General features: G+C 37.7%; 1 protein-coding gene across 1 annotated transcript in view; it reads left to right on the top strand.

The window, feature by feature from the left end:
• The window catches only part of Klhl7 (kelch like family member 7), a 50,887-nt gene extending 30,184 nt beyond the window's left edge, over positions 1-20,703 (top strand). Inside the window, exons 7-11 of the mRNA XM_048440295.3 lie at positions 355-497; positions 12,836-13,076; positions 15,661-15,862; positions 18,429-18,526; positions 19,378-20,703. Coding sequence (XP_048296252.1) covers positions 355-497; positions 12,836-13,076; positions 15,661-15,862; positions 18,429-18,526; positions 19,378-19,661 — 968 coding nt within the window. The 3' untranslated portion in view covers positions 19,662-20,703. The remainder of the gene's footprint in view (positions 1-354; positions 498-12,835; positions 13,077-15,660; positions 15,863-18,428; positions 18,527-19,377) is intronic.
• The last annotated feature ends 554 nt before the right edge of the window (positions 20,704-21,257 follow it).

Here is a 21,257-nt window from a genome sequence, read left to right as displayed (position 1 = left end):
AAGGATCAAAAAATAATTTAAGTTACAGAGGGAGGGGCTAAAATAAAAAGAACTACTTTACTTTTTTTTAAAATGATGTATTATTTATGCATTGTTCTGTCTGCTTGTTTGCCTACATGCCAAAAGAGGATGTTCTTCTGCATGTTTCCTTGCACACCAGAAGAAGGTTTCAGATATAATTATAGATGGTTGTGAGCCACTGTGTGGTTGCTAGGAATTGAACTCAGGACCTCTGGAAGAACAGTCAATGCTCTTAACCTCTCTGAGCTATTTCTCCAGCCCCTACTTTACTTTTCAAATCACTGACTTAGTAGTACTTGAAGCTCTTGAAGAGTAACCATGTATTTTGTGCAGGTGGAATGAGGTACCATCTACTGTCTCCTGAGGATCGAGAAGAACTTGCAGGTGGCACCCGGCCTAGAAGAAAGAAACATGATTACCGCATAGCTCTGTTCGGAGGCTCCCAACCACAGTCCTGTAGATATTTTAACCCAAAGGTAACTAATTTTTTCTGATTTTTATTTTGAAGGGACTCAGTACATAAAGACACATATCTCATGTGGTAAGTAGTAATTGATTGCCTAGTTATTGTTGTTTTATAGGGTAAAGAAATTGAGAATTAGATTTCAAAGATCCCCTATAACTACTCTGGAGTGCTTTAAAAGGAAACCGCTACAGAAGAGTCAAAGTTCAGTCTTTGTTAGCAAGTCTATGCACTCGTTCTCGTGTCCTTGCTTTGATTAGGTGATAATCTTCAGTGAAAACTAGCTTCTTAGGCTAGATGTTTTTTATTTCTTTAATAATTATAGTACATTGCCATTTTAGAAAATTTGGAAAAATGTAGTCACATAGATACCTTTATCCAACTATCTAGAAACAATTAACACTTTTAGTCTGTTTTCCAGTACATTTAATAACAATTGAAAGAGCAGATTATGAGCCATAGGTCTAGGAACACAACTTTTTAAAATATGTCAATGTTTGGTTACAGCCTCAATATGGTTCATTCATATTTCTCTTTGTGTCTTATCCTGTGTTTTTAGAGGTACGGAAATACAATATTTTTCTGATACTGCATGCATTGCTGGAGCAGAGCAAGTACCAAAATCATAAATGATAACACACAGAATTTGCTATAAGGTATCTATAACCCATGCTGAATCCAAGCATAACAGGATAACTTTCTCTTAAAAGTCCCCCTTTTCTATTAATGGTTAGTACTTGAGGCGAGAACATCTTATTGACATTAGGATACTTGTCTGGTACCTTTTTCTATGTAAAGTTGGTCCTTCAAGACATCCATGTAATAAAAGCATAGGAATGTCAAGACAGAAATGGACAAGTCCAAATCTGCATTGTTTCAATTCCTAGGAAGGCAAGCATTGTCTTCTTACAAATGGATGTGTCCCAGTGTGGTAGCCTGTTATTGGGTAGCTAACTGGTTAAAAAGTATTTCTTTTATATATGAGGGTGCCCTTGTATTTGGGGCATAGATGTTCAGTATTGAGATTTCCTCTTAGTGGATTTTTCCTGTAACTAATATGAAATGACCTTCTTTGTCTTTTTTGACTGATTTTGGCTTGAAGTCTGTTTTTTTTAGATATTAGGATAGCTACACCTGCTTGTTCCTTATGTCCATTTGATTTCCCAACCCTTTACTTTGAGACAATGTCTGTCTTTGAGGTTGAGATGTGTTTCTTGTATGCAGAAGAAGGATGGATTCTGTTTTCATATCCAGTCTGTTAGTCTATGCCTTTTTATAGGTGAGTTGAGTCCATTAACATTAAGGGATATTCATGACCAGTGATTGCTATCTCCTGTTAATTTAGTTTTCATTGTTGGTGATGTTAATTTGTGTGTTTTACCCTTTGGGATTTGCTGCTATGAGATCATCAATTGTCTGTGTTTTTTGTTAATGTAGCCAACTTCCTTGGGTTGGAGTTTTCCTTCTAGTATTTTGTGTAGGGCTGGGTTTGTGGCTAGGTATTGGTGAAATCTAGTTTTGTCATAGAATGTCTTGTTTTGTCCTTTTATGGTGATTGAAAGTTTTGCTGGGTATAGTAGTCTGGGCTGGCATCTGTGGTTTCTTAATGTCTACATAATGCTTGACCTCGACCTTCCGGCTTTCATTGTCTCCAATGAGTAGTCATGTGTAATTCTGATAGGTCTTTCTTTATATGTTACTTGGCCTTTTTCCCTTGCAGCTCTTAATATTCTTTCTGTACTCTGTATGTTTAGTGTTTTGATTATTATGTGACAAGAGGACGTTTTATTTGGATCCAGTGTATTTGGTGATCTGTAAGCTTCTTGTATCTTCATGGGCATATCTTTCTTTAGGTTGGGAAACTTTTCTTCTATGATTTTGTTAAATATATTTTCTGTGCTTTTGAGTTGAAGTTCTTCTCCTTCTATATTTATTATTCGTAGATTTGGCCTTTTCATGGTGTCCCATATTTCCTGGATATTTTGGGTTAAGCTTTTGTTAGATTTAATATTTTCTTTAATTGATGAGTCTATTTCCTCTATTGTATCTTCAGCACTTGAGATTCTTTCTTCCTTCTCTTGAGTTCTGCTGTTCATGCTTGCGTTTGTCGTTCCTGATTGTTTGTTTCCTCATGATTTTGGTTTCTATAATTCCCTTAGCTTTGTATTTTCTTTATTGTCTCTATTTCAGTTTTCAAGTCTTTTGAATAGTTTCTTTCATATGTTTGATTTCTTTGTCTTGGTTTTCTTTGAGGGATTTGCTGATGTCTTCCAATTTTTGTTTTATCGTTTCCTCCATTTCTTTAAGGGAATTTCTCATTTTCTCTTTAAGAGTTTCAAACATTCTCCTGAAGTTATTTTTTTAGGTCATTTTCTTCTACTTCATCTATATTTGATTGTTCAGGTCTTGCTTTTGTAGGGTCTTTAGGTTTTACTGGTGTTGTGTTGACCTTTGTGGTGTTACGTGTGTTCTTACCTTTTCTACTCTTCTTTTCTTCTAATAGGTGGGGTTGGGGTTGTCTGAGATTCTGTTGAATAATCTTCTAGATGCCAATGTATCCAAAGCTCAGATGGTTGTTCTCGTGGTACAGTCAGTGTCACAGTTCTAGTTACTCCATCGGTTACTCCTGTTCCTGGAGATAGCTCAGTGCTCTGCTCTGCTCCCTTGGAGTTTGCTGTCTCAGGCCTACTTTGGCTTTGAACTGTTTCTGTAAATCCTAGTCTGTATCCCCTCCTGCAGAAGTTCCTGGCTTGGAGTTAGTCCTGCAATGATTTCTAGCTCCGGTCTACTGCCTTGGAGTTCCCAGGCTCTGGTGAGCCTAGAACCTCAGAGGACCTGGCTCAGGCTTACTCCCTCAAAGGTCCCAGACTCATGCTCAGACCCACAGAGGTTCCAGGTTCCTGCCTATATCTTTTGATGTCCCAGACCAATGCCCAGACCCACAGAGGTCCTGGCTCAGGCCTATTCCCTCTGAGGTCCCAGACTCATGCCTGGCCCCACAGAGATCTCTGGTTTTCGTCTACTCCCTCAGAGGTCCCAGATTCATGCCCAGACTGGCAGAGGTCCTGGCTCAGGCCTAGTTCCTGGGAGGTCCTAGACTCGCGCCCAGACCTACAGGGGTCCAGGCTTAGGTCTACTCCCTTGAAGGTCCCAGATTCACATCCAGACCCTCAGCGGTCTCTGGCTGTGGCTCACTCACTCAGCGGTTACTCCTCTGTAACTTTTTCGTCTCCAATAGCTTCTTCTGAGGACATTTAATACCATAAACCAAAAAGTAAGTGATGTGCTGCCAGATACAAAAAAACACCTCCCACGAAAAGAATCACATTCACTATCATATTTGTTAATCTCTGTTGGGCTGTTGTCACCCAGAAATTACTTCTGAACCATCCCTCCCTCCTCAAAATACAGGCTTACATATAACTTCTTTTTCGTTAGAAGTCTGCTATGAGAATTGTGGCCTAAATCGTACAAACCAATAAATACAATTTTCTTAGTTGTTTAAAAGACTTAGTCACACCTGCATACCTTTTTTATACCAGATGAGGGTAAACCTGTTGAAATTTAAGTGATAATTTGCTTTTTAAATTTTCAGTATCTTTTTGAGTGAAGAAAAAAAAAATAATCCCTTCCTAAGCATATCCTGAAATCCTAGCAGTTTAAATTGTACTTTTTACAAACTAAGCTTTCAGGTGGTAATCATAGTTTCACCCTTAAAACCTAGCTGTGGTGTTTATTTAGGCAATAAAAAAAATAATAATCATACCAGCCATGGTGGCGCACGCCTTTAATCCCAGCACTCAGAAGGCAGAAGTAGGAGGATCTCTGTGAGTTTGAGGCCAGCCTGGTTTACAGAGCGAGTTCCAGGACAGGCTCCAAAGCTACAGAGAAACCCTGTCTTGAAAAACTGAATAAATAAACAAACAAAGAACTATGCTGGTGTATATGATGGGCCAGAGAATCTTGGATTCATTTGGGAGGCAAGGAGCATCATTGCTAGAATAAGACAAATGAGATAACTCTGACACTTGAGCCTGTAAATCTAACACTTTCCTTGCTGTTGTTTTTATTGGACAGCTGGGAAAAGATGGAAATTCTGCACGACCTTGGTACTGAGACTGTAGCTCCAGAATCCTCACTGGATGCCTTGCTTTGTTCTTTAAAATGGCCCACTCTTAATTGCTGCCTTTTGTACTCAACCACAAATTATTAGAAAATTCAAATAATGGAGGAATTGCCTACTTAATTTAAAAATGTCGTTCCATATGTTATTTTATTCCCTGAAATTCTAAGCACTATTAGAATCCATCTATAGTATTTACGGTTTTTCTTAGAAGAGCAAGCTCCTGTCTTTTCTGATGTAAACTCATCTTGAAAAACTTTAGCCAGTTATCATTAACATTTTAGTGTTTAAATTAATTAGTTCTAATTATTTCTAATATTAAATAAGGTGATTTAATTATAAAATTATTTATTTGGGATGCCCCAAGTGAACATTATATCATTAGTCAAGTAATAAACTGCTTAATAAGAAGTAACAAAGAGGAGGTGGTTTACTTTAAAATTCTTTAACTTAATATGTTTAGAAATGGTTCTCACTCATTAATGGGAATCATTTGTGTGGCTCTTGTACAAGCCAAAAAGATGATCAGTTTCAGGGAACTGATCTCCTTCAAAGAGAACAACTTTTAAGCAGTGCTTGTTAGTTGAGATATCTATCAGCTCCCTGATAGCCTCTTTGATATTCCTTGGGTATTACTGGTGTCAGAAGGCAAATGCTTGTACCAATTGATGATTAAAAAGGTGATAGCAAAAATTGTAAAAACACTTCTCCCTTTTCCCATCTTGTACCTAGTTTTCAACTTTGAAGTGCTTAGTGATTGCTTAAAGAACTATGTGTTCAGTGTTCTGTTTCTGTTTGTTTACTTAACTGTAGCATGGCAATGTATGATGGTACTGATGCCTAAATAAAAGTTGACTTAATTGACCAATTTTTATTTGGATGCCTAATAAAAGGATGGGTTAAGGGCCTAGAACTCTGTGAAGATCTTCATTTAACCACTTTGATGTACTGAAGGAAAGGGAGACTATGCCATAGAGAAGAAAGGATCTAGCATATTCTTTGGCAAGAAAACAAACAAGTGGTAAACCCAGCTCAAATATTATAAAGATAGAAAATGTATATATCATTTGTCATACGGGATTCAAAGGTTTGTTCTGAGCCTTCCCTCTCCGCAAACTGTATAGACCAAACTGACCTTGAACTCAGTGATCTGCTACCTCAACTTCCCAAGTACTGGAATTACAATCTCTGGGCACATTTTCTCATTCAAATTAAGTATGAGGTTAGTATGTGGTCTGTTGTGAGGAAGGATATGAGTGTATGAGAAAGAATGAACAAATATAACATTTTATGACGTTTCCCGGGGAATTTTATTACCTGGTTTTATGTGGTAGCATCTAAATATAAACTCACTCCCATCCCCCTCAAAAAAATTTATCTTCAACCCAGAGCACATTTTCTCATTAGAAATACTGCTTACTTTTATCTCACAGTATGATAGCCACCTTCTCTCTTAAGGCTAAGGAGACAGTTCTACCCTATGGTGAGAGTGGAATTTGACATTTATATCTTGTGTATGATTTTTGAAAGAACATGTATAAAAGCTAGAGAGTAGACCTTAAAAGAAAGTGACATTGCCTTTCTAAAACTGAGACTTTGGAGCTAGGCAGGATGGTGCATCTTTCATCCCAGGATTCTGGAGTCAGAGGCAAAGGCAGGTAGATCTGAGTTTCAGGCCAGTCAGGGATACACAGTGTCTCAAAAGACACTGTGCTATGATCCCAGCAGCTGACATTGCTGGAATGTGACAGAAATCATTATGGGCACCCGTGAGCTTCCTCAGCTAACAGTAAGAAGCTATTGTTCTCTTTAGCTCATTCACAGTAGAGGTTTTGCCTGAATCTTTTCAGTGGACAGACACATTACTTTCATCTTCATGTGGAGAATACACTGAACAGATTCTCTGTTGAGCACTCGGCCTTCCTTAAAGGCCTTACAAATTTAAGTATGTTAGTTTCAGTCTCTTTATGTTTGTGAGGTGGGGTAGGATCATGAAAATGCCGTGATGTGCATGTGGAGATCAGAGAACAACTTACGAGATTCAGTTCTATCTTTCCATTATGTGAACTTACATAAACTCATCGTGTGAGTTTACCCACGGATTAAATTCAGGTCATTAGACTCAGCAACAGGCACCTTAACCAGCTGAGCCATCTTGCCAGTCCTCCTGTTTCTTTCTAGTTATCTTCCTAACACAGTGACTGTAGTGTCATGGACTTTACCTCATATCCTCCACCCACTTTTGTCCAGCACCTAAAATTCTTACCTTCAGAAATATGTTGCTTTGTGTTGTGTGATAACTGCACCTTTCAGAAACTTTTCAGTGAAAATATGACTGACCTGATGGTCTAGTTTCCTTTCTGTTGCTGTGGTAAGATACAATGACCAAGAACAATTTAGGGAAGGAAAGTATTTATTTCTGCTTACAGATTAGTCTATCAGTGAGGAAAGGAAATGACACCCACAGTAGGCGGGGCCAGCCCTCTTAGATCAAGTGCCTCATAGACAAGCCTAATCTGATCTGAGTAATCCCTCAAGGCTGTGTCAACTTGACAAAGCTAGGATACAAATTCATTGTCTGTCACAGATAACATGGTAAATTGGCAGATCATGCAAAGGTTTGGAGAAAAACAAAATAGTTTCAGGTGTATGATAAGGGCTGTAAGTAAGAATAGAATCTGTGTGATGGTGCCTTTATGGGCTGTAGCCATCTGGAAGTGGCTGGAGGGTAGTGGGAATGGAGGGCTCAGTTCTCTGTCTGGACTCTACATGGGCAGGATTCACAGAAGGGACTCAATGAAGCCTACCGAAGGAAAGGACTTTTGTTCTTGAAAAATTATAGTCTGGGCCTGGTGAGATGGTGGTTAAGAGCACTGGCTGCTCTTCCAGAGGACCTGGGTTCAATTCTCAGAACCCACATGGCAGCTCACAGCTGTCTGTAACTCCGGGGCCAGGGGATCTGACACCTTCACACCACTGCACATAAATTTAAATTGTTAAAAAGAATTATAGTCTGTGGCAAGAAAAGCTGAGTAGGACCAAGGAAGAAAGAACATCCTGTTTCAGTGTATATACATACATGGTGGCATGGTACTGTGTGAGAACTTACATCCTGCTCTTCATACCTTTCCAGTTTTCCTGTTTTCTTTAAATATATATATATATATATATATATATATATATATATATATATATATAGTGCATTGGTGATTTGCCATGGGTGTTGGGTTCCCTGAAACCGGAGTTACAGACAGGTGTGAGCTGCCATGTGGGTGCTGGAAATTAAACTGTGGACCTCTGGAAGAGCAGCCAGTGCTCTTAACCACTGAGCCATCTCTCCAGCCCTAGCTTCCTATTTTCTCAACACCTAAGCACATATTTGCAGTGACATATTCAGTAAAACTTAACTGATTTAAAGTTTTTATTTTTGTTTTGTTGTTTGTTTGTTTTCCCAAGACGGGGTTTCTCTGTGTAGCCTTGACTTTACTGGAATTCACTCAATAGGCCAGGCTGGTCTTGAACTCAAAGATATTTGCTTGTCTCTGACTCCCAAGTGCTGGAATCAAAGGTGTGCACCACCACCACCAGGCTTCAAACAGATCTTTTTAAATGACTGAATTGTAAGGCACTAAATAATAGCTAACATGAGTAATTTGTATTCTTAGTAGAAATGTTTACAAAGGATATTTTGTTTAACTTCCTAAAAGATGGTAACCATTACAATATTTTATGTAGCTAATGGTTACTAAACATAGTGTCTGACATATACAATAACGATTGAGTTTAAGATTAACTATCATTAAATATGTTAAAGAGAACAAGAGTCAGGCATGGTGTTATGTACCTCTAGTTCCACTTGAGACAAAGAGTTTGAGATGTGACTCTACAACATAGCAAGGTCTTGATTCAAAACTAAGAAAACTTAGAAGATTTTTAAGAAATGCGTAAATTATAGGTCTCCAGGATTGAACTTAGGTCTTCAACTTTGAAAAGCATCTCTACTCTCCTTGCTACCCCTAAAGTTATTTTCATTCTTAAATTTGAAATGTAGGAAGACCCTGAGACACATGTTAGGAGTATGAGCCTGTGAGTAAAGGCTCACATGAGTCTAGCCGTGAAGGTCAAAAGAGGGTGTCAGATACTGTATTAAGGTTACCCTACTCCTGATACCAAAATCTGTGTTAGAGTCTCTAGAGCAGTGGTTCTCAACTTTCCTAATTCTGCAACCCTTTAATATTCAGTTCCTCATGTTGTAGTGACCTCCAACAGTAAAATTATTTCTGTTGCTTCTTCATAACTGTGGTTTTGCTACTGTTACAGGTTATATTATAAATATATTACATTATATAATTTTCCAGTGGATCACCAGTCTTAGGTGATCCCTATGGAAGGGTTCCTCAACTCCCAAAGGGGTCATAACCCACAGGTTGAGAACACTGCTCTGGAGACACAGAACTGAGAGTGGGGGGTGAAGATTTACTAGAACGGCTTACAAGCTGGAGTCCAGCTAGTCTAACAACTACTGTTTACCAATGGAAGGTACAAGAACCCAGTAATTGTTAAGCCCATGATGCCAAATTGTTGCATGTTTTACTCTTTTGTCTTTGGCGGGGGAAGGGGGGAACACCACTCAGCTCCCAAATAAATCACACCTGGAGGCTTATTCTTAGTTATAAACGTCCGACCTTATCTGGGCTTGTTTCTAGTCTACTTTTCTTAATTTTAAATTATCCTGTCCATCTTAGGCTTTTTCTTTTCTTACTTCTGTGTATCTTACTTTCACTCTTACTCCATGACTGGCTGGATAGGTGGATGGCTGCCCCCTGGTTTTCTCCTGTTCTTGTTCTTTCATTGCTCCTCCTATTTATATTGTCTGCGATCCCTGCCTATCCTTGCTCCTGCCTCACTATTGGCTGTTCATCTCTTTATTAGCCCATCAGGTGTGTTAGACAAGCAAAAATCACAGCTTCACAGACTTAAATAAATGCAGCATAAACAAAAGCAACACACCTGAAAATAATATTCCCCAACACTGAATATCTCAGTTGGTCTTCAATATACACCAGAATCCTGAAGAAGTGGGCTCTACTCCCAGTGAAGGAACAAACTAGCCAGCAAGAGCAAACAAAGAGGGCAAGTTTCCTTGGTCCTTGTCCGTTATATAGTCTGCCAGTGTTGCAAGGAGTGTGGCCCCTTGTTTGTCCTGGCCACCCAGCTAGCTTACATCCAAAATAACCACAGAGAAACAGTATTAATTTAAAAACTGCCTGGCCCATTAGCTCTAACTTCTTATTGGCTAATTCTTACATCTTGATTTAGCCCATGTCCATTAATCTGTATATCACCACATGGCAGTGGTTTACCACTAACCGGCGTCCATCTTAGGCAGAGGATCCATGGCTTCTCTCCCTCTGCCTTCTTCCTCCCAGCATTCCCAGTTCTGTTTTCTCCACCTACCTAAGTTCTGCCCTATCAACTAAGCCAAGGCAGTTTCTTTATTTATTAACCAATGAAAGCAACACAGAAACAGAAGGACCTCCTACACAATGCCAGCAGGTTAGCCCAGATAAAGGTAGATCTTCCAACCTCAAAAGATCTGGATTAAAAGTGAGTCTTCCCACTTCAAATTATTTAAGAAAAAAATTCTCAGCTGACCTGTGGTGGCACATGCCTTTACTTCCAACACTTGGGAAGCAGAGGCAGGCAGATTTATTTCAGTGAGTTCAAGGCCAGCCTGGTCTACAAAGCGAGTTTCAGGACAACCAGGACTGTTGCACAGAGAACCCTGTCTTTAAAAAGCCAAAAAGAAAAATTCCTCACAGGTATCTCTAGCTACTTGGGTTTTAGTTAATTCCAAATGTGGTCAAGTTGACAGCCAAGAATAGTCCTCACAGAGCCCCTGGAGCTGAAGTTCAAAGCAGCTGTGAGCCACCCCACATTGGTGCTGGGAAACTAACCTGAGTCCTTTGCAAGAGCAGTATATGCTCTTAACCACTAAGCCAATCTTCCCAGGCCCTGGGCAGTTATTTTAATTTCAAGAATAAAAAGTGTTGGAGATGAAATAAAAGAATAAATGACTAGTCTTTTTCAGCCTAAATTTAAGTGAAGGTCATAGAAGGATAAAGTAACCGGTATCTTTTAAAATTACAACGACTTTCCCATATAGTATTCAGTAAATTGTGTGAATAGTCATGGTAAGACCTAAGATTGACTGAGTTAATGTAGTTAAGTTGTATTTTTCTGCTTAGTGGATTTGTACAATATATGAAAATCATTTAGATTGCCTTTAAAAACTGCTCCCTATAGAATATATGGTAATTACTTTGTTCTGTAGTATACAGTTTTATCTAATAAATATGTAAAAGTATTTATCCCTAGGCTTTCTGTGTCCATTGGATAAGACTAAAGCTTCAAAATGTGTAGACAGAGACTGTTTGTTCGTTTCCCGGCCGCCCAAACTCAAAATAGTCACACAGGAACTTTATTAATTAAAAACACTGCTTGGCCTATTAGCTTAGGTTTCTTATTAATTAACTCTTACATCTTAAATTAACCCATTTCTATTATTCTGTGTATCGCCACAACCGGATAAAGTTCCGGCGTCTGTCACTTTCAGTAGCTACACGGTATCTCTTTGACTCCGCCTACTCTCTGTATCTCTGTTCGGATTTCCTGCCTGGCTTTATTCTGCCCTGCCATAGGCCCAAAGCAGCTTCTTTATTAACGAATGGTAATAAAACATATTCACAGCATACAGAGGGGAATCCCACATCAAAAATGTCATATTTAGCTTGTAGTTGTTTGCCTGCCAGTAGGTATGCCACCCCGTAACCCAAGGGGACAAAGATCCTGACTTAAGGTTAAAACCTGAGTGATGAATGCTCTGTTTTCCTTATTGAAAAACAATGTTTATCATTAAGAGTTAAAAGTCCCTGCAAATGCACTTTCTTTCCTAAGAGATCAGCCTTTCTATTCTTAGGATATGTTCTAATCTAATGAACATTTGACACAACAGATGCTAGCAAGATATAAATATCAGTTTGATATTCTTATAGGGACCTCAGCAGTAACATTTATACACAGTGCTTTGCTCAGTGAGATTGGGAATTGTTTGGATTCCCAAACAATTGATCCTGATAATTTTAAATTATTTTGGAAAGCAGCAGGAACAAATGTTAGTATATTATACCTTTGTCGACATTACCCATGCACATACAAGGTAGGTGGGTAGAAGTACCACAAAACAGAAAGTGATAAGCCTGACTTTGTAGCACAAATTCTAGTTGGTCTTAACTAATCAAAACCCAGAATCAGATATAGGAATTAAAGCTGAAGATCAGAGAAGCAGAGCAGTAAACCACTAGAGAGACCTTATAGCTCTACCAATGCTCAAACCAAAGGGCAATCCTCAGGCTACCTAGACTGCACTGTGTCTCCACCAAACCTTAAGACTTCAATGAGCTCTTGTCTCCTCCTCCTTATATTCCTTTCTCCTCCCAGCCATATCATTCCCATTTCTTTATCTCCTTAGTGCTGGGATTAAAGACATGGGATCCCAAGTGCACGGATCACCTTTGTGTGAGCTCTATTTCTCTTTTTAGAGAGATTCAATCTCACAAAGCCCAGGGTGGCCTTGAGTTCTGGGATTAAAGGTGTGTGCCACCACTCCTGACTCTAGTGGCTTAACTCTGCACTCTAATCTTCAGGCAAGATTATTTATTAAAACACAAACAAAAAAAACCACATTTCCCCTTTTGTCTAAAATAAAAAGACTATAATTAATATAAGAAAACCTATATACAATAAGTACAGTAACTATATATAATATATACAGGCAATAAGTACATCAACAATGTCTAGTCATTTGCATTTGACAAATTCAGATAAAATACTCCATTATCTATTCTATCTTGGTGGAGTCCAAAGTCTTGTACCTAATTTACTTTCTGTCATAACTTGTATTACCGTCCAAAGCTGTCTTTTGATACCTCTCAACCTTACATATTTTACACCTCTTTAGTGAGCTTCTTTTCTATGTCTGGTAAACAACTATAACTATCTAGTCTTCAACTCATTCAGTTTAAACTGGTGATAGTCTAAACCCAAACATTTTAATGTGCAGTCTAATAAGTAAAACACACCCATGGTCTTTGTATTATCTTTCTTTATCTGTGTTTTGTCGTTTCCGGTTTCCATTTCTGAAAGCTTCCTGTTCTGTCTTATTTCAGGATTACAGCTGGACAGACATTCGCTGCCCCTTTGAAAAACGAAGAGATGCAGCTTGTGTGTTTTGGGACAATGTAGTATACATTTTGGGTGGTTCTCAGCTTTTCCCCATAAAGCGAATGGATTGCTACAATGTTGTAAAGGATAGCTGGTATTCCAAACTGGGCCCTCCAACACCTCGAGACAGCCTTGCTGCCTGTGCTGCAGAAGGCAAAATTTATACATCTGGAGGTTCAGAAGTAGGTAAGACCCTGTTGATATTTTTAACAGAAGTATTTTAATCTAAGTATCTTGGCATTCATATTTTCCAAAAATTAGGAAGATTTGTCCAGATACTTTGGTAATTTAATGTCTGTTAACATTGTAGAGCTTATTTTCTTGTAAATTTATCTTAATCCTTCACATTCACCAGCAAGAGTGGCAGCATTTTGGGGCTAGAGAGATGGCTCAGTAATTAAAGGTACTGTTAATCCAGAGGACCTGAGTTCAATTCCTGGTAGGCACATCAGATAGACTTACAACCACTTATAACTCCAGCTCTGAAGGGCATCCAATAATTTTGGCCTCTGTAGGCATCTGCATGCTAGTCATAGACACACATACACATAATTAAAAATAACAAAAAATATAATGCCATCCTTCTAGATAAATAGCCCTCATTTTATTATGATGAAATGCTAGTTGACAATATCTTAATTTTACTTATGGATTACCTGTTTTGGGGTAGATAATGTTATTTCCTTTGAAGGTTTCAGAGTTTGACTTAATCACTGATCCAGTAAGAACATGTTACTTGTAATCTGTATTATCTTTGTTTCCTTTGTATCTTAAGAATGAATGTTCTTTTTTTCTTCTTTCTATTTTTTGAGTTAGACTCTCTTACTTCATAGCCCAAGGTGGTCTTGAACTCATCATCTGCCTGCCTCTATCTTCTGAGTGCTGGGAACACATATATGAACCACTATATCTCCAGCTCATGAATAATTATATTCATTTGCTAAAAAGAGAGAAAGAAAGAAAGGAAGGAAGGAAGGAAGGAAGGAAGGAAGGAAGGAAGGAAGGAAGGAAGGAAGGAAGGAAGGAAGGACGGACGGAAGAGAAAGAAAGAAAGGAAGGAAGGAAGGAAGGAAGGAAGGACGGACGGACGGAAGAGAAAGAAAGAGAAGGAAGGAAGGAAGGAAGGAAGGAAGGAAGGAAGGAAAGAAAGAAAGAAAGAAAGAAAGAAAGAAAGAAAGAAAGAAAGAAAGAAAGAAAGAGAAGTGTGAGGAGTTGGTTGGATGGTTGGTTGGTTTGGAGATTGGGCCTCCTGTACCCAGGCTGCCTTCCCACTTACTATGTAGCTGTGGATGATCTCAACTTCTGATCTTCCAGCTCCATCTCCCAAGTGCTGGGATTACAAGCTTGTGCCACCATGACCACTAGTATGCAGTGCAGAGTGTCAAACCTAGGATTTTGTGACTAGTAGGCCAGTAGTCTACGAACAAAGTTATATCCCCAGGACCTGCTTTAAATCTTTGTGTTAATGGATCACAGTAGGTATAGTATAAGTATAAATATTTGTCTAATTGATAATATTTTAGGGTCAGTATTTTTCTAAGTGAATATTCTAGGTATAGCCTAGGATTATAGATTTTATAGAATAGCATATAATTTTAGATTTCTTATGCTTTTCTCTTTTCAAGTAATTACTTACATAGTGAACTTCTGAAGAAAATTAATAAGACCAAGTAAGCCTAAGCTATGGATTTTAAAAGGCTCTCTGTTTCTTTGGTGACTTTGTATATATAGCTCAGAAAATGTTTTACTTTGGGTTAGCATACTTAACTGTTGTAATTTTTTTTATTTTTGGCTTTTTATTCTAAGTTTTATCTACTATTACTAGACACCTTTAATCCCAGCACTGAGACAAAGACAGGCTATTTCTGTGAATCTGAGACAGCCTGGCCTACATATCAAGGACTAGGACATCCAAGGTTATATAATAAGATCCTGTCCCAAAAAGAAAAAATAAAGTTCCAAGGTCTTTTTTATTTTTATTAGCACTTATTCTTTAATGATATTATTTACACAATTCTTACTGAGCTTCTACAATATGTGAAAGTTGTGAAACATAGTGAATGTATGTTTTGCTCTTAAAATACTCATTTATAATATATTTAATATTTAAAATACCAGACAGAAATACACATTGATACCTTGATGTTGTACTTAAAAGTAGGGACCAGGATAACTTCAAGACTCATCTGCATAAAGTTTTATTAATGGGACAGGCAGTTATAGAATACTAAGTAAGTCTTAGAATATTGTCATATAGTCATTTTGTATTTTAAGGTTTAGATTTATGTAGACCAGGCTGGCCCCGAACTCAGAGATTCACCTGCCTCTGCCTCCCAAGTGCTGGGATTAAAAGTGTGTGCCACCACTGCCTGGCCATATTTATTAATTTTTTAAAAAAAAACTTACATTTGGAACTTAGTTCTTATCATGCACAACTGACTTTGAAGACTGTATAGTGGCTCTTGTGTTCTTTTCCTAAAATTTAAATACTAATAAATCTGTCCAACAGATTCTTTTGTTTTAATGTTTTCCAAGGCCCATACAATATCTGAGCTTTTTCTTAAGTAATTGTGGCAAGTAAAAAAAATGATCTTTACACACCTAAATTCTTCCCTCTCTTCATTTAACTCTATAGTCATTTCATTGCAGACCCACACCAAGCCAAGTATAACTTTTCCAGGGAGGGTGTTGAAGCATGACTCCTCCATACCCCAGGCTTGCCTCACATTCACAATCCTCAGCCTCTTAATTTGAGTGCTTTTCTTTACAGGAAACTCAGCTCTGTATTTATTTGAGTGCTATGATACAAGAACTGAAAGTTGGCACACGAAGCCCAGCATGCTCACTCAACGCTGCAGCCATGGAATGGTGGAGGCCAATGGCCTCATCTATGTTTGTGGTGGAAGCTTAGGGAACAATGTTTCTGGGAGAGTGCTTAGTTCCTGTGAAGTGTATGATCCTGCCACAGAAACGTATGTATCTATTTTAGATGATTCTGTCAGCGTTATATTGTATTACATAAGCTCACTTGAGTGAAGATGCTAAAAAGTAAAAGGAACCCAACAGAAATTTAATTCTCCTTTTAAGAATATAAATGCAATTGAATAGCTTGAGACCTTAGGAAATAGCTTGACCTTGTCACACATGGGAGCCCCTCTCTTTCTGAACCTGCTTGTTAAGTAAATATGAATCAGATACACCTGATTGGTCCATCAGACTCATAAATGTAGGGGAGAAGGAAAGAAAGCTTAGAATTAAATAGTTTTGTCCTTAAGGAGCAATATTACAAATTGGTTCTTGGCATTAATCATTGTCCTAGGTGTGTCTTGGGGTTCATACCTCCCAAAGTGCATCTGAATTAGTATTTATTAATAAAATTAATATTGAATCATGTGGGAAACAAGTAACTTATTTGAAAGGCAAAATGCTGAGCTGGGTGTGGAAGTACATACCTATACTCCTAGGACTGAGAAGACTGAGGCAGGAGAATGTCCATCAGTTTGAGGCCTGCCTGGGAGAAAACAAGAGTCCCTGTCTGAAGAAAAAAAAAAAAAACAAGAGGAAAAGTTTTCATTATAAAATAATAATGATCTGTTTGTGCTTTCTATTTTTAAATGATTTAAAGAAACACGATAACCTTTTCCCAAATAAAAGTGCAGTTGCAGTTTTTTATTCTCATTTTTTTTTTATTCAACTCATCACCTAGAGTTAGCACCAAAAAGCCACTGATCTTGTGTTGACAGGGGTTTCTGTCCCACCTGGTCCCACAGTTGTTCAGTTCCAAAGAAACACACAGAGGTCTACATTAATTATAAATGGGTTGGCCTGTTAGCTCAGGCTTATTATTAACCCTTACATCTTAAATTAGCCCATAATTCTTGTCTATATTAGCCACATGGCTTGGTGCCTTTTATCAGCGAGGCAGTCACATCTTGCTTCCTCTGTGTCTGGGTGACAACTACAGACTCAGCCTTTCCTCTTCCCAGAATTCTCCTGTTCTTGTTGCCCCACCTCTACTTCTTGCTTGGTTACTGGCCAATCAGCAATTTGTTAAAGCAATACAACTGATAAATCTTTAAAGAATACAAAATCATTGTCCCATGGCAATCTTGAAATTTACTTTTTACTAAAGAAATCTCTTGAGCTCAAATGAATTGCAATCCACTGCTTTTCAAATCTGTACTTGTCCCAAACCATGCTGAGGTCTCATGTTCTTGTCCTTTCATCCACCCGTTGGGCTGTTTATCCATTCCACTTTGTCCTAAACCACACTCAGGGGAGTGTTCTCCCCCTTTACAATTTTCTACTTACCTCCTATAAATCCTATGCTCAAAATATGTTATAGTACTCTAATTGGGAAACTGTGATCTCTTTGTACTGTTGCTTTCAATTAAAAAAAAACGACATTTATAAAATGTGTCTTAGTTAGAGATTCTATTACTGTGAAGAGATGCCATGAATATGGCAACTCTTAGAAACATTTCATCAGAGCTGGCTTACAGTTCAGAGGTTCAGTTCATTGTCATGGTGGGAAGCATGGTGGCATGCAGGCAGACATGGTGCTGGAGAAGTGTCTGACAGTCCTATATCTTGCAGTCAACAGGAATCTTGAGCATATATGGATGGTATCTTGAGCATCTATGATACCTCAAAGCTCACCTCCACAGTGACACACTTCCTCCAACAAGACCACACACACCTACTCCACAAGGTCACATCTCCTAATAGTGCCACTCCCTTTGGGGAACTATTTTCTTTCAAACTACCACACAGGTAGATCCCAAGAACTGACTGACTGACCAGTGAGAGACCCTCTTTGAAGACAGATAAGGCAAAGAACTGTAAGGAAGACAGCTCTGGCCTCTGCATTCCCATGCGCACAGCCCTACCCAGACACAGGTTTTGAAAATAAATACAAAGTAAAAGAAATCTGTAATCTCGGTGTTTTTTTAACTAGCTGAATATTCAGTTTTGAGAATATGTAAGATTTAGCATCTCTTTTATTATATTGGACTTGTGTTTTAAATTTGTATTCTCTTAACATTCTGTTTGATACTCTTTAATCTTCATAAATTAAATATTTTCCAAGTTTGGAAAGATGGCTCAGTGTCTAGGAACACAGAGTATTCTTCCAGGGGACCCAGGTTCAGTCCTCAGCTACCACCACCACAATGGCCCACAGCCATTCTCCAAGTCTAAGGGATCCAATGCCCTTTGCTGACCGTGGTCACTAGGCACAAATGTGGTACACAGACATACATGCAGGCAAAACACACAGATAAAATAAATAATGAATGTAAAAAGAAAAACTAAATGCTGAACCTTCAGGTTGAAAACTGTACATTCCTAAACTGTCAGACTGCCCCCCATAAAAACATTATTCAAAACCACTTGAGTGTTCTCTAGCCTTCAGGCTCCGTAGGTGTATACTTGTATGAAACATGGCAGTCAGTGAGCATTTGTTAGGATAACAGGCCTGTCCCATAGAGCTGTTTTACTTCTTGTCAATAAGCACACTAAATACTTTTTTCCCCCCAGATGGACTGAGCTGTGTTCAATGATTGAGCCCAGGAAGAATCATGGACTGGTGTTTGTAAAGGACAAGATATTTGCTGTGGGTGGCCAGAATGGTTTAGGTATATGATGTTAACATACTCTTCAACTCACCTGGGTTTGCTTACATTCTTAAATTACTGGAGCATGTCTTAAAATTGAATCCTTTGCCATTCAGAGCTATGTCTTATTTCATAACATATGTTAGTGTTGTCAAGCAGTGATTGTGACTACCTTAGACAGGCTTGTGCCTTTCCAGGATACCCATGAGGATGCTTTTTACAGCTGCCTCAGCGGTACTGACTGAGCAGCTGAGGAGTGTGAGTGTTTAAAAACAGTCTTTACCAGCTTTCCAACATGTTAAACACTGCATGAAAGTACCCTTACTCTTTCTTGTCTACCTTTTCATTTTCTTTAAATAATTAAATAATGAGAAATGTGAACTGAATCTAGAGATAGCACTTCATTTTATCAGCTTATCTACGTGTTAAGTAAAACAAAGAAATAGCTTCTTTTCTTTTGCCCACTGGTTCTCTCCATAAATTGCTAAAAGATAGAAAGAAGAACATTTGAAATAAGTTATAATTAAAGTAAATGAGAAAGTAAATCACTGGTACTTTTTTTTTCCAGAATAGAACATTTGTAGGAAATTTTTTTTTAACCTTTAACTTTTAACTTTGTAGAAAAGAAAATTATCCTGAAACATTATCAGTTTCTTTTATGTTTAAGAATACATATTTAGTAAAATATCCACATTATGTAAAAAAAAAGGAATACATATTTAGGTAGTGGATATGTGGATAATTATTGTAAAGCTCTTATATGCTTTCTATATGTTTAACAATTTTATTTTTAAAATACAATGTAAAATTTTAAAAACTATGAAGAGATCCAAGAATCACTGATACAGTTCTCATATTTTGTTCTTTTGAAGGTGGTCTGGACAATGTGGAATATTACGATATTAAATTAAATGAATGGAAGATGGTGTCGCCGATGCCGTGGAGAGGTGTGACAGTGAAGTGTGCAGCCGTCGGCTCTATCATCTATGTCCTGGCAGGGTTTCAAGGCGTAGGTAGATTAGGACATATCCTTGAGTACAACACTGAAACAGACAAATGGATTGCCAACTCCAAAGTCCGTGCTTTCCCAGTCACAAGCTGTCTAATTTGTGTTGTTGACACTTGTGGAGCAAATGAAGAGACCCTTGAAACATGAATGATGAGTGGGCCCCCTACTCATCTGAGACTCAGAAATCTGGCCATCCGTGGTTTGTTCCAATAATTTGGTTATGAAGTTCTGGTCTGGTATTTTGATAAGATCCAATAAAATAATAGTTTATTTTATCTGGATCTTTTTACTTAATTCAAAGACCATATTTCAGCTGGCCATGTAATCAGGAACCTATCAGCCAGAAAACTTGAAAAGTTTAAGCATTTCTTGAAAATATGAATTTCAAATATATAACTGATTCTGGCAGAGTGGGATATGCTCATCAGAGAAGTAGCCCAGCTTAGCTGTAGATTCTATTTTCATATTGTGTAAGTACTGTGTAGTTAGGTCTGTTTGTTTCTGTTTGATCAAGAACTAAGTAGTAGTATGGCTTGTAATTCAAGATGGTCAACTCTGATAGAGTAACTGTATCTAGTACTATGTATTTTGCTTGTCTTCATTTTATTTAGTGCCAAACTATTCCATTTTAAAGTAAGCAAGAGTAGCTCAAGGCATACACATTTTCTCACAAAACTTTACAGATTTGGGGATTTAACACCATACCCAATTTGTGAAATATATTCAGTCCAATTAAATGAAATATTCCATATTTTCATGTAAACTAGTAAGCTTAGTACTCATCATTAATTTATAGTTTACTCAGCAATGTAAAAAGTGCTCTGTACCCTCAGTCCTTACTGTGAGAGCCAATCAGAATAAGTGGTTAGCCAACGGAAGAAAAAAGTCTGTCTGAAAAAAGTCTAGGTCACTAGAAAAGCATTGATAACTGTAGCCAAGTATCATGTGGATTAAATGATATTTTCTCCTAGCAAAACATGTCAGAGATAACTGCGTTTTCTCTAAAAGTTTGTAATAATTGGCATTAAATATATGTCACACTCTTCATTGCTTTTATGTGAACAACAGATTGCCAAACCACTTATTAAATTTTCCCCAGTGTTTTACCCTTTGACCATGTATAAAATGTGCCATGTAAAACTGTCAATCATTAATGTTTTTATCTGATATTAAATATTTTTAACTTAAATAGATTTACTCTTCATTCACTCTAAGTATGTTCAATAATATTTTTAAATTTGTGAAAGTGTTTTCATTTTTAATTTTTCTCTATATGGAGGTTATAATGGACTAAAATGTTAAAATTAAAAATGAATTTGAAAAATATGACAGATTTATCTGTTGAGTTTTGATATATGGACAGCTATTGAGATGTAATCCATAGGCATATAATTCACCCATTTAAACTGTACCATTTTAGTGGCTTCTACTATATTCAGTATATGCAGTCCTCAAATTTTTAGAATATTTTCATTACCCTCCAAAAAAAACCCTGTATGTACTAGTAATCACTCTGTTTCCCATGTGTTAGCTTTCTAGATTTTTGCAAACTACCACATATTTAATGGATTAAAACAAATGTATTCTCACTGTTTAGGAGGCCACATATCCCAAATCTGGCTTTCAGGGAATTGGGCAAAACCACCGTGCCCTCTTCTCTCTGCTGCTGGTTGCCAGCAGTCCTTGGTATTTATTTCTTAACCTGTAACTACATCACACAGTCTTCTACCTTGGTCTTCTTCT

Source organism: Myodes glareolus, chromosome 6 (genome assembly GCF_982192425.1).
Source record: "Myodes glareolus chromosome 6, mMyoGla1.1, whole genome shotgun sequence".
Lineage (NCBI taxonomy): Eukaryota > Metazoa > Chordata > Mammalia > Rodentia > Cricetidae > Myodes > Myodes glareolus.
Note: the sequence above shows the minus strand (reverse complement) of the source record. Positions and strands in the feature narration are given on the sequence as shown.